Source organism: Carettochelys insculpta, chromosome 8 (assembly GCF_033958435.1).
Source record: "Carettochelys insculpta isolate YL-2023 chromosome 8, ASM3395843v1, whole genome shotgun sequence".
Classification (NCBI taxonomy): domain Eukaryota; kingdom Metazoa; phylum Chordata; order Testudines; family Carettochelyidae; genus Carettochelys; species Carettochelys insculpta.
In genome coordinates, this window is record NC_134144.1 from 41,990,696 (window position 1) to 42,004,162 (window position 13,467).

The window sequence follows — 13,467 nt, forward strand, 5'->3', positions numbered from 1 at the left end:
TCAGAGAGGGAGGCTGGGAGGGTCTGGACAGAAAATAAAGGGTAAAAGGCATGGTATTTATCAACCTTATATTTATTGTTGTAAAACTTAACCTTTGTAATCATTACCATGTAATTAAACATCACAGCTAATTATAATCAGTTACCACATTACTGCCTACAATAATACTCATCCTTTGTAAGAGCTTATTTTAATTATTTTTTTCTTATTTAACTTCACCAAACTCTGTTACTTAAAAAGCCACTCCAAAACGCTCAGGGGCTGACGACAACACACTCATGCATTATGACAAATTAATTTTTCTGGACATTATTATTTCATAATCAGATGGTGACACTCCTGGAATTATTCCATCCAGATGATCATTTTATTATTAACATTGGGCTACATCAATAGTGTTTTCACTGAATCCAGACTGAGCAGTGTTATCTTGCCTTCCTTAGAACTGGAACATGATTAACCATCAATCGCCTATTGATTATATGCTGTTTTCAAATGGGACTAATCTGTCATTGCATTACATGTTTCATTAATCAAGGCCGATCTCATAATAAGATCACAAACCACTAATGATTCGGATGGAGATAACTGCAAACTTCGAAGAAGGAAATTGTCTTTTGAAAGTGCAGTAGAGAAAGGTAATTAACTTCATGTCTTATATTAAATAGACAGCACTGGGATATTATTCATTGATACTAAAGAAAGTATTCTTTTTACTGGGTAACATAGATACATTACAATTCCATTGCAGCAATTACATGTGAGCTACTCATGGTTTTACTCCTCAGCAGGAAGAGAGTACTGTGCAGTGGCTCTCAAAATACTTACATACAGAGGATGTCAGCTTCACCTTACCATGTCTCCTCAACCACTGTGATAGTACCCATTTATATACTGTATATTATTATTTCTTAGATAATATTGTCTGCTCTGGTGGATTTTTCATTAATAGTAGTATTTTTTTCTTTCAGTATGGAGTGATGTTGAGTCTGATGCAGGCTAGCGTCCCTCAGTTCCTGTGATAGCTTTGGAATTACAGCACTTAGTTTGCAGTGTACGGTATATATACTCACCCTAGATGAGTTGTACCCCAACTGACAGTGTGCAAATGAGTCTCCTGGTAGATCTTCAGGCATAAAAGGCCACTGGGAGTGATCAGAATGGAAGGGAACATTTGACCAAATATTAGCTCGTATCACCAGCATTTAAGAGCTCACAAATACCAAGGGCTTTGGATAGAACTGCAGTACTCATGAGGGGAGCTAAATTAAGACTTGTATGCCTTTCTTTGGAACTAGCTGAATCCAATTCTGTAACTAATTCTGGGAGATATGTGTGCGTTTGTCCAATTTGTCTTGTTCTACCTTTCATGTGCCATTGTTAAAGGCCAGTCCTTTATGCAGGACAGTACTCGTTTACGAGCCAAAGACTTGCTGATGTCAGGAGGACAGGTAGAGTGTTGGAAAGAGAAGGACTTTAGTCCTGTGTGAGCCTGGTTAGCAGAAAGGCATTATGTCATCAAAGAATGATCTTTGAGGTATTAAGCCACAGGTGACAACACATCTGGAAGGGAAAAGCTTCCATGAAATATTCACTGTGCTCATCATAAAGAATCTATTGAAGAAGTGCTTCACCTCAGTGACCTTCGCCTTTCTTCTGAGAAAATCTAACCTGCTGCCTACATGGTGTGTCAGCCTGTGGAATTGTGAATAGCCTGCTCAGACACCAGGGTGAGGGGGTGGCAAAAACTGTATGTGGCAGCTTTATCGGCACTTCTTCCCTGCTAAATTATGAGTCTCAGTGAGCTTTCATTCACGTTGTTTTGACAGGGTGTCATTTGCCAGTTTTGTCAATGAAAATAGTGTGCCATTGGGGGAGAAGAGAAATGACCGGTAGCCTACCCTTCAGTTCTGTTAATTATAATTTGTTATCTGGCTGGCTGAGTCACTCTGGGGATTGAAACTCCATCTCTGGAGAACAGGAAAGAATAGAGGCAAGAGGAGAACCAAAGAGTGTGTACACTTTTGGTCAAGCCAGCACACTTCCTTCCGGTCCTGTGCCAAAACTCGGTACACTACTATAGCTTTAAAAAAGCAATTGTGCACATAGAGTCTCCATGCATTGTTATTCTGTAGTCTGTCCCAAGGCCTGTGTTGTTCTGTGAAGAACCATGGCAGTTCCACTCATTTCAAGGCCTTCCACACTTGTAGGAGGGTGTTAGAATGGGTCAAATTCTCTTTTTAGACCACAATTCATAACCAGTTTGGGACAGGTCTGCAAAGTAGTTTAGGGGAAGAATAGCACAAAAGGCACAACCCTTGGCTGAGAGAGACACTTCTGGTCACAGTGTTGTTGATGTTCAGATAAAATGTTGTTTAAAGTTAACTTTTAACAGTCACATTTTAGCTTCATAAATATAATCTCCAAAATCTAAGCATCTGTGCATGCTATTATGAGACTTTGATGTTTTAAATCTCAGTAAAAGCTTAATGATTCCTTTGTTCCTGTTGCCCCTCCACTGTAGTACTGAACTTACATTCTTCATCTCACAGACTTGCTTAGACTTAGGTCCGCCTGTGCATCTGGGCACAGTGGGCAACAAGTGCTCGCCATAGATTTCGGTCGGCTGCAAATAATTCCACCTCCTCCCATGATATACCAATGTTTAATAAGTCTTCCTTAAATGTGGTGCGCCAGATCTTGAGTGGCCTGCCTCTCTTCCTTCTTCACTCTGCCGGTATCCATCTCATTGCAGTCTTCGGATGCAGTTGATCTGGCAGACGCAGAATGCGTCCAGCAAACCGCACTCTGCGCTGTGTCACGATATCCTGCAGTGCCTGTGACCCACATATTTGTAGTATCTCCTCACTGGTAACGCGATCACGGTAGGCGACACCCAGGATCTTTCGTAAGCAATGCTGGTGGAATACATTCAGCTTGTGTGCTACTCTTGATGTTATTTTCCACATTTCGCTAGCATAAATGGCGACTGGCATGACGATGGTGTTATACGGTCGAGCTGTACAACGATGGTGTTATACATCTCACAGAAGGGGAGCTCTTTTTAATAGAAAGATGGCACTGGTGATGGTGCTTCCCATGAAGCTGTTGACCAACTGTCAAATTCTACTGTTTGAAATTGTGCTTTTCTAACTTTGGTGTGATCAGGAATTAGGGTTAGTAGGAGTTATCCCAACTTCAGGGCCTATTGTGCAGGGAGAAGGAAACAGGTAGTTAACTCTGAATTTGAAAGTGCTGAGGAGTCCCTGTACTCTGCTTGCCTATGGTGGCCAAGCCCTCTTCAGAGTCAATAAAGCCTGCATGAAACATTCTATATGTGGCATTAAAATCATGGTCAGATTTTAGACCTAGAAGAGTAAATTCTTCTGTATTAGAGTTTTGAAAACATGCTATTCTGGTCAACTAGTCTGAGTTCCTGCATCATTACTCACTGTGGGTGATTTATATTTTTGTTAACATTAATATTGATGGTGCCTCTAAGAACTTCACCTTGTTGGATCTATACTGGCGTCTAATCATTCATACCATGAAGAGATGTTCCCTGTGTCACCCTGGTATTCATTCTCTCCATAGCTGAAGGATTAACAGATGCTTTGGTTCTGAACCAGGAATACACAGAGAAATAAGGGGAGAAATCAGATGTGAAAACGATGCATTCCAAGCAGAAGATTAAACTTCAGGAAGGATGATGTCAAACTATATTAGTGATCTTTCAAAGTCCTTTGTGCAGGTTAGGGCACAGCTCTTAGCTACATCCAGGATAGTCATGTTAAATGTTAAATATGCCATCTTAGATGTTAAATACGCCATCTTAGATGTACTAGCATGAATTAAATGCTGATGTCATTGATATAAACTGAATAACTCTGGAATTTCATCAGTGGAAGGGAGATCAAAATCTGGCCTATTCTTCTAGTCTGTAAGGGAAACTGAATCTAGTGAGTATCATATTGAATCCCCTTTGGTTCAGTTAGCTGAATATATTTGTTCTGTCAACTTATTTGCAACTAGTCCAGGAGGAGATACTTAATTCTTTATGAGAAATTTTTATTTTCTTGGATTTCATTTTAAGAACCCACAAAAGAAAGTCCCTATGAATATTATTGACTGCATTTGCCAGGCCTGAAAGCAAGTGCGTTTCTCAAATACTACATTTTGCAAGGAATCCCTGACAGCAAGTAGATACTCGTCAGACAGTCCATCACATCCATCTGTTCCTTTGGCAGCCTGTCCCAGGGGGAGCATAACTCCTGCAAGAGCCATCCTTGTTTCCAAGGTATCGCCTACTGAAGCAGTTTTACCATGAGAAGGTATACACAGTCATATGTGCCGTCAGCCCTCAGAAAACTCTTGTAGTGGAAGATAAGTTTTTAGTTCAAGAGACCAGAGTTCTAACTTTGGAGAAAGAGATCCTTTGGCTTTCACCCTCATCATTTTGAATTACCCTCACACTGTTATCCAGATAGAATTAAGATTGTGGAGAAAGCAGACATAACTCAGAAAATTCAGAGATCAGACTGTCACTCCATCCCTAATTCAGGTTATTGTGATAAATATGGCACAGAAGAATGATTGAATGTTTGCTTTGACTTTGAAGTTTCTGCCTCTGAATTTTATAAACATTTAGTCACTCAAAACTAGATATTTTATACAATTTAAAGAAAGGAGAATCTTTATGCAAAGGTTATTCAGCCTTCAATATTTCCTGCTCTCCCATTTGTCTGAGTAAATATACTGTGGGTGCTATAAAGTAATTATACACTAAAAACAGCATTAACAGGGCATTATTAAGGCTGCAAAGTCAGGCACTCAAAAATTGGGAAAATCCAGAATTAAGACTCTCTGTGCAATTTTAATTCAGCCCCCTTGTGTCTGTGCATTATGACAGTTTTTAATTCCATGATCTGTTCTTCCAAAACTCCCCTTGTACAAATGGAGACCTGAGGCAGAGGGACAGAAAATCAAAGATTTCACCATTATTTTTGGCAGCCAAATTTGAGATGCCCATCACCTAATTTTTCAGAGTGCTTAACACTATATTGCACTTTTATGTTCCAAATACAGCTCACACTGCATCTACTGGAAGGGCTGAGTGCTTAGCATCTCTGCGAATCTGGCTGTAGGGTATCTGGTCAGGCACCTGGAAAATGAGGCACACACACTTCAAGACCAATAAACAGTTTCGTTTTTGTGACATGGCTAATCAGATAGGCACTCTGTGGCAAAGACAGAGAGAGAATCCGATTATCTTCAGTGGCATTCTGCTGTCCCATCCAAGAGTTCCTACTTTTTGTTTCTGCAGTCCCTTGTCTCATTCACTACATACTTGTCACAATGTGCCAGGCAACTACCTATTTTGTTACAGAGCATTGATTCATTGCTAGAACATGTCCTGTGCACAAAAATCCCATGGAAAAAATAACCTGGTCATTGAATTTAAGACTGTGGCATCATGCACCAACAAAAGTGGGGATGAACTGAGGTCACACAGGCAGCCTTAAATCTAGCATTTCCTAATGTTTCAGTCTTTGTCTTTGCAACCTTAATGATAAAAATAGAAATTTCTTCAATGTGGTACCAAAGTGACACCTACATGGGTCATTAGCAGAGTTGCAGCTTTCAGATCTACCACACAGACCTCTGCAACTTGAGCTAATGGAGTAACTGATAGCAGTAGTAGGTTGTCATCCTCTGTGTGGACCAACACTGGAGGGGGATTGGACACTTTGCTAATTATTTGCTGATAGAAGAGGAATGGTAGGACTCAGGAAGCTTTGGTTCCATTCCAGGCAAAACAACATATTTTCCCCAGCCTCTTCTTCAGAAACAGATGAACTATTTTGGCAAAAATTACTCAGATAAATTCAGTCTGAGGCAGACATGCAGAATACAAATTTGCAGCTTGAACAGTTAGTTTGGCAACATTATGAGTAACTAAAAACATGATGTTCACATGGAAGTTTTGTGTAACCTTAATAATAGGCAACCATATGAGTCCTACCTATACTTATAAGGTAGAGTTACTTGGATAGACAAAAGGAGGTATTTTGTCATCATTCCTGTAGTCTTTGGAATTTGGTGGTAAAACTCTCAGTGGGTTCATTGGATGTAGTGTATGGCCATTTGGTAACTTACAACCCATCAGAAAAAGAAGTATTTATGTATTTTAAAATTCCCTTATGTGGGTGAGAGCTAACTTGTACTATTTAACCCAGGAATGGGCAACCTGGAGTAGCGGGTGGCCACATGAGTGGCCCTCCATCACCTCAGTGGGCTGCAGGTTCCACCCACAGTCTCTCAGTGGGTCCCCCTATGCTTCTCACACACAGGAGCCCCACACATTCCTGTTCCTCTCCCTCTCCCATTCTGAGCATTGTTGGAGCACGTGACTCACCTGATTCACAATCTGTCCAGGCTCCTCCCTCTCCCTCCCAGAGTTGGAATGCCGTGAACAGCTGATTCCATGAAATGACTTCAGCACAATTCATTCCATAGAGTGAACTTCAGCAGGTGCGCTTACACTAGCCGGCTACTTCGAAGTAGCTGGCACACCGTCGAAATAGCACGTGTTGAAAGAAGTTACTGTTGACAGGGTAATCTCAACAGAACCTCTGTCCACAAGTTGTACCTATACACAACTTGCTCTGGCAACAGAGAACTGCCAGACTGCACTGCCCTCTGGTGCCAGAAAGTGGAATGGCAGCTCTGCAAAGGGGGCTGCTCGGCAACCAGAAGCCCTTTCTGTCGACAGAAGTGTCTACACAGCACTTTTGTCAACAGTACTATGTCCAGAGATTGTTATGCCTCAAATTTTTGAGGGATGATAATGTCGAGGAAAATGCAGAGTTCTGTCAATACTTTTGTCAACAGAATGCTTTATGTGTGTAGACGCTCCCTGGGTTAGGTCGACAGAAGGCACCTTTCAACTCTCTAGCCATATTGGTTTATGAACATGGCTTAGTATTCATGTGCTTAGTATTCATGGCTTAGTATTCATGTGCTTTTTGGAACAACTGAGGGAAAGGAAGTAATTACAGTCACTAGCAATAAAATTTGCTTGGTTTCCTTTGACCTGCTCCTAATCCGTGCCAAAGAATCCGTGCCAAAGAATCATTCATGAAGCATTACTATGGGCAGCAGGGGGTGTGTATGCTTTTGTGCAGAGAGGTGCAAATTGTGAATGAAGAGATTAATTTTGCTAACTTACAACAGGAGGTGGTATTGTAAAGAAGTGAAACAGTCATCAGGTGAACTCATCTCATGTAAGATGTAAGGCCCTAAGTGCGATGAGTCATCTTGAGACCTTACAGGGGTTGTAGAATTTCATTCTGGAGATTTTCACAAAATGTATTTGTACCAGCCATTTTTGTTACTGTTTGATAGAGGTCTTACTCAAATTTGCAACAGTCATTTGCAGTCTTTTCACTTCATTATTTGCTATTCTTACTGTTTAGTCACCTGAGGTATATTATTATTTCTGCTTCCTAGATGGCTGTCATTTTTAAACAGGAGATTCTTGTTCACTAGCACTTTGTTTGCATACTGATATGGATAATCATACAAAACCTATGGACAACTTAAATAAACTCACATTGAAACGCCAAGTAACAATACTACTCATGAACGTAGGGATTTAAAAGCAAACATTGGAACAGTTAAGTTCTCATAAAGAATTAAGGGGAAACAATGATCTGGGTTCCCAACATGAGAGAGGAAGGTGTGTTGTTAAATTCTGCAGCTCTAATCTCCTGGTTGTAATAAAGAACATTTTCAATCAACGAGTGGACTTGACCTGATAGTATGACAAACAACCAAATTCACATATGAAATACATATAACATTGCTGGAAACTGAATAGTCAATGGACAAAGATGTTTCTGAGTGCAGATGTGGTCAGCTCATCAGCTCCTAGCCTCAAACTTAAATGGCAATTTTGAAGATATAATTTTTGGCAAGTCTACTGCATTTAGACTTATTCAGAATGAATAAAAAAAGTGTGTAACCTATTCAAAAGGGGTTTGAAGTATTGGCACAGATGAAAGAGAAAAATAACCTCAATGAATTTTGGAATAAAGTGAAAATTGTTAGGTTTAGAAGTTCAAAGAACACTTTCTAAAAAGTCAGTGTAGGACTATACCATGGTTATCCGAAATGATGTATAGTAAAAGAAAATTGCTTGGAGATGGAAGAATATAAGTGAGAATATTCCAAAGCAGTCTAGAGAAGATAAGGGCAAAATTCTTGAGAAGTATGAAAGAGAGTAATGCTAAAACATTGATCACAGAGGAGCCTTTTGATAACAACTCTGACAATTGTGAATTATAATACAGGCTGGAAGAAAAGAGAATACAGAACCAGAGCTATCAATTTTGTGAGAGACAGAATGAAGCTTGGAAAAAGCAAGAGGGATAGGTAGAAGTCTGCGGAATTGTTATAAGTTATAAGTGTACTGGCAACCACAGTACAGTATTGGTCTTATGTGGAAAATATGTAATGATGTATAGCTGACTAGTAATTGGCAAGAAGACAGACCCAGGGGAATTTTAGAGCCCTTACCAAAGAATGAGGAGACAACCAAGTGTATTAATTATTGTACTATCTCTGCGATTTCACTCATAAGCAAAGTTCTGGTTCACATAATCCAGGATTGCATGCTAGAAGCAGAACTATCACACAAGTTGATTTCAGAGATGGCTGAAACATACATGACCAAATCACAAATATCCATCACATAATTGAAAATGCAGAGTACAATCATCCTGTGATCATGTGCTCCATTGAGTACTCAGAAGTGTTTGGTACTATCCAACAGCACAGTCTTTGGAGGATACTAGCAAAGAGGAGGATTTAGCCTCATTGAACTCATTGCAATTCTCTACCACCACCAACAGAACATTGCGCAAACAACCATAGGAAATAATGAGTGGTTTTCCACTAGGCAGGATGTGAGATCAGGGTGTATTTTGTCCCCCAAATCTCTTTAACATATACACAGAATTTATTAAGAGGTAAGTCTTGGAAGTTTTTGCAAAGTGGAAAGAACTATAGTTTCTTTTGTTGGGCACCTCTTACCTAGCCTCGTTTATATGCTACAACCACCACTGCAATGCAACAAATGTTGGAGTCTGTAAAGCCCACCTGTGAGGAATATGGACTGGTCCTGAATGTGATGAAAACAAAATGCATGAATGTTGACTGACAAAAAACATCACAATTAATGAACAAGCTGTTGGGGCAGGAGGTGAATTGAATGATCTGGGATTGTATATACTCAACCAAGGACGCTGTTCCAGACAGACTAGAAGAAGACTACTAGGGATGACCTGCTCTGCTCTGACCTCCCTTAAGAAAATGTGAGAAAATCATGGCATTTTGAAAAGTATAAAGATGCAGCTGGTGAAAAGCCTGACCTTTTTCATAGTGATTTATGAATGTGAATCATGAGAAGTTAATGAAATTGGATACTGACAAAGGTTCTTGCATACTTCAAGTATGAAAAAAATGACTATCAAAAACATTGTTGAAGAGACTCAGACCCTGATGTTGGAAATGAACAGATGCAAGTATACGTGCTGTAGGCATGCTAAACAAAGAGAGAGAAATAATCTTGAAAAATATTTGGAAGAAATAGTGAAGGGTCATCATTGTAAGGAACAATGAATGAGGGGATAGTATACAGCAGATCATTGGAAAGTCAGCTGCTGAATAGCCAAAATTAGTAGTGGATTGTGAAGCCTTCCAAAAAATCTGCTATCATCTCCAGTATTTAGACATGAATAAATGGATTATCTGTACAGAAACCAGCCATCCTCCAAACATCTCTACAAATAAAAGTCCCTTTCCATGAAAACATGTGACTATCAAAATAAAGGGGAATGATGATGGTTGAACCGAACAACCACTGGGAATCTGAATGAAAATTTGCAGATGGCTTTAAAGCATTCCATCAGCTTTGCTTCATACTTGCTGAGGAGTGCCCATTCCGAGTGACTTACCTGCATGAGTTTACAAAAGGATCTAGAAAACATCGTGCCCACTGATGAGCTATGTAGTTATACAAGCAGTGTTAACAAAAAGTATTAGCTGTTTCATGATGTGTGGTGTAAGTTAGGAAGGTAGTCTGTCAGCCAACCTTTAGTTAACCAAATTCCAATAATAATAATAAAATCAACTGATGCTCCCCATGCCACTTTTATTGGTATCAATATTTACAGTGGTATAGAGTGTTAAGAAATCCCATTTCTCACAGTCTGCCATTCACTAAACTGAGTCAAATGCTATCACTACTGAACCAGCATGACAAAAACTAAAAGAAAATACATTTGAGTTCTGGTAATTGTCGCATTTGGAAGACTCAGAAAGGTATTGGAAAAAGAAAGCATTTCAAAGGCCTGATCATGTCACCAATTCTATTTGTTCATCTCTCAGAGAGAAGGGATACAATCCTTCCCATACTGTAGTTAGTCTGAATTGAAGGTATTTGTTATTTTCAAGGTTGAAAAATCGGACGCTGTTGCTCTGTAAATCAGGACATTCCAGTGTTATCTAATTCATTTGTCCTCTTTGGCAGACATATAAAAAATCATAAACTAAAATGAGTCCCCTACGTGGTACAAATTATGTTAGAAAGTATGTTTGGCAAACCAGGGGGCTACATAACATTCAGCTGCAGAAAAATTGTTTCCCGCAGTCTGAATCAAAAAGTGAAATCTATCTCATTGGAGAGCACAAGAAGGGATGGTTCTGCAGTGAAGATAATGATCACTTCAGAAAACAAGCAGTCAAATAAGGGAGGCAAATTGAGGGGAAGAGGCTGTTTGGAATTGCCAGTCTGTATAATGGACAGTGAACTTCAGAAATGTATTCCTGTACAGAAAAAGCTCAGTCAGAGGAAAAAGTCATTCCTGTCATCTGCAATGTTCATTCCAACCCAGTAACATGGCTTCATTAGAAAAGGCAGACATGATCATTCCTCATCTGAATAAGGCATTCTCTGGAGACTTCTTGTAATGTATTTCAGAAGAATTGCCCTGTGAGCTCCATTAGCGCCTTACTGTTCAGAGCCAAATAAAGAATGCAATTTCCATTTTTTATTCATATTTTAGTCATACAACATCATAGGATTATTCTCAGTGCTAAGGTTTTTTTCCCTTACAGTGAAGACTGTATTCCCAGCCTAAAATGAAAACCTTTCTGGAGCAACCTCAGAATGAAAAAGCAAAATATTAAAATTTTTGAATAAGAGAGAGGACTAGCAGATGCAAAAATGGCAGTGAACACATTTATGAAAGTGGTCAACTTATGGGAAAAAGTTACCTCTCTTGATCTAGAACCCAACTAATATCATTGGAAGAGCCTGCCCTCCCTTTCATCTATTCCTTTGTGCTTGGGCCGAAGTGTCCACTACACCAGAAGTGTAGATATTTTATGTCCAAAAAATGCTGTCAGCTACACCAACACAAATCCAGGTGAACTGCAGCAGAATTAACAGAATTACTCTAGTTAGGCAGCAATGTAATTGACAGTAGAATTTGGTTTGGTGTCTGTAGCTATTACAGTGATTGGTGCTGTGTAAATATGATAGATCAGTCCTTTATACTTCAGCCAGTATGCAACCTCTTTTCTCTGTGTTAGAACTGTTTCTGAGTGACCTATTTTTGCAAACTAGTTCATTGATTAGTCTTTGTTTTATAAAGTGCCTATGACTGCTTTTTTATTCACATGTTCCCAGGAGAAAATGAAATTGTTCAAAAAATATGGACAATTAAAATGCTTCTGTTTCAGGTCAAAGTAGCCTTGAGTAGGTAAGCCCATTGTCTCTGTAGAAAAACTATAATAAAATAGAGTTCCATCACCCACTCCCCAGGAAAACATGTGAGTCATCGGTGAAGACATGTGAAATTGCTGCAAAAATTGTTTTATGGAGTTTTATCCTCCATTGTTCCATCACAAGGGTGAGGCAACAGGAATTACTGGCCATAGGGTCATCCCACAAACCCTACGGATTCCCTGCAAGCCATACTCTGTTTGTCCATCTGCATCTGTGGTGTACTACTTGCAGCACAGTTTCTTCAGATGGTGACCAGGAACCTTGTTAAAACTTCGAGCCTCACTATAGAGATGACACAGCATTGAGCTGAATTAATTTCTGCTGTGACTCCAGTGAATGCGGGAGGAGATACTGTGCATGTGTGGACTTGGCCTTGCCCCCAGCTGGATCATCACTACCACTCATGACTTTCAGATCCATGAACTCATGGAGTGAGTGCAGTAGAAGGAGATGCTGCTGCAGAGGCAAATGAGCCTCACCTTCTGATCAGGAACGTGTTCACTCTGTATGCAGAGCAGGGGGTATGCTCAGGCCCACATTTATTTTTCATTGTAGACCATGACCAGGAAACAGTGTTAGAGAAGAAGAAACCCCAGGAATGTACACAATCCTGTATTAACCATTGCTGTGAGAATTATATGTACTCTAGAATTATGTTGATTAGTAATTAGCTGAAAGCAGATGGGGAATCATGCTATCTCCCCGGGAAGTTAATGCAAACTAGTTACAGTATTTTATCTAATTGAAACTCCCCTGCTAAAATATGTTCTAAATAAACCTTGAGGACTGGAATTATCTTGACATTTCAGTTAAAAATAGGCAAGATCAAATATTGGAGTTGAAATGATAGAATAAAAAACACTTCAAGAGCTGTTCTAAAGACAGTTTGGGAGACCTCCATCCCCATCAGATGATCACTGTTGGTTTCTTGTCCTTATTTCATTTGTGTTTTAATTTGTAACATATTGCTGTGGTTGTTGTAAATCCAAAGGGAGCCCCAGAAAATATTGAACCCTAGAACCTAAAAATAGATTAATTCAAAACTACATCAATTCTTACCTTCCCCTACACATCTATCAGCCTTTCTCATGTTTTTCACTCCCCAAAAGCCTGGGTAAATAGATGGGCCATTTGGTGGCCAACAGACTGGGGCCATTTGCAGTTGAGTTAAGGGAAGTAGGTCACAAGGTTGAAGTGCTGTCACAGAGAACGCCTGCTGGCAGTCCCCTTTTCTTGTAGCATGAGCGGGTTCTAGCACAAACATCTGAGATTGTTTATATAAATGAATGGCAGAATCTGCATCACTTTTCATACAGCAATCAAAAGAAACATCTCCAACACGTCCACCATGATCCTTAATAGAAGAAGCATTAAAGCTATGGTGTCTCTAACAGAGGGTGAACTTGCTAATTGATATAACTTCTACTCTGCCTCTGAGGCCCTACACAGGAATATTTTGGGCTCTCCACACACAACACATACTAATAATTAATAGGGAAACCCCTTGAGCTTCTCTGGGCGCCGAGCAATTGCATGGTCTGCTTACGCATAGCGTCAGCTCTGCCTGAGGGCCAGAATAAATTGGAACACGATCTCATGCACTGCACATTATTGTA

At 39.8% G+C, this 13,467-nt stretch overlaps 1 protein-coding gene across 1 annotated transcript in view; it reads left to right on the forward strand.

Annotated features, from left to right (window-relative positions):
- KCNH7 (potassium voltage-gated channel subfamily H member 7) overlaps window positions 1-13,467 on the forward strand; it is a 353,071-nt gene that overhangs the window by 329,666 nt on the left and 9,938 nt on the right. The window contains exon 12 of the mRNA XM_075001165.1: window positions 539-638. Coding sequence (XP_074857266.1) covers window positions 539-638 — 100 coding nt within the window. The remainder of the gene's footprint in view (window positions 1-538; window positions 639-13,467) is intronic.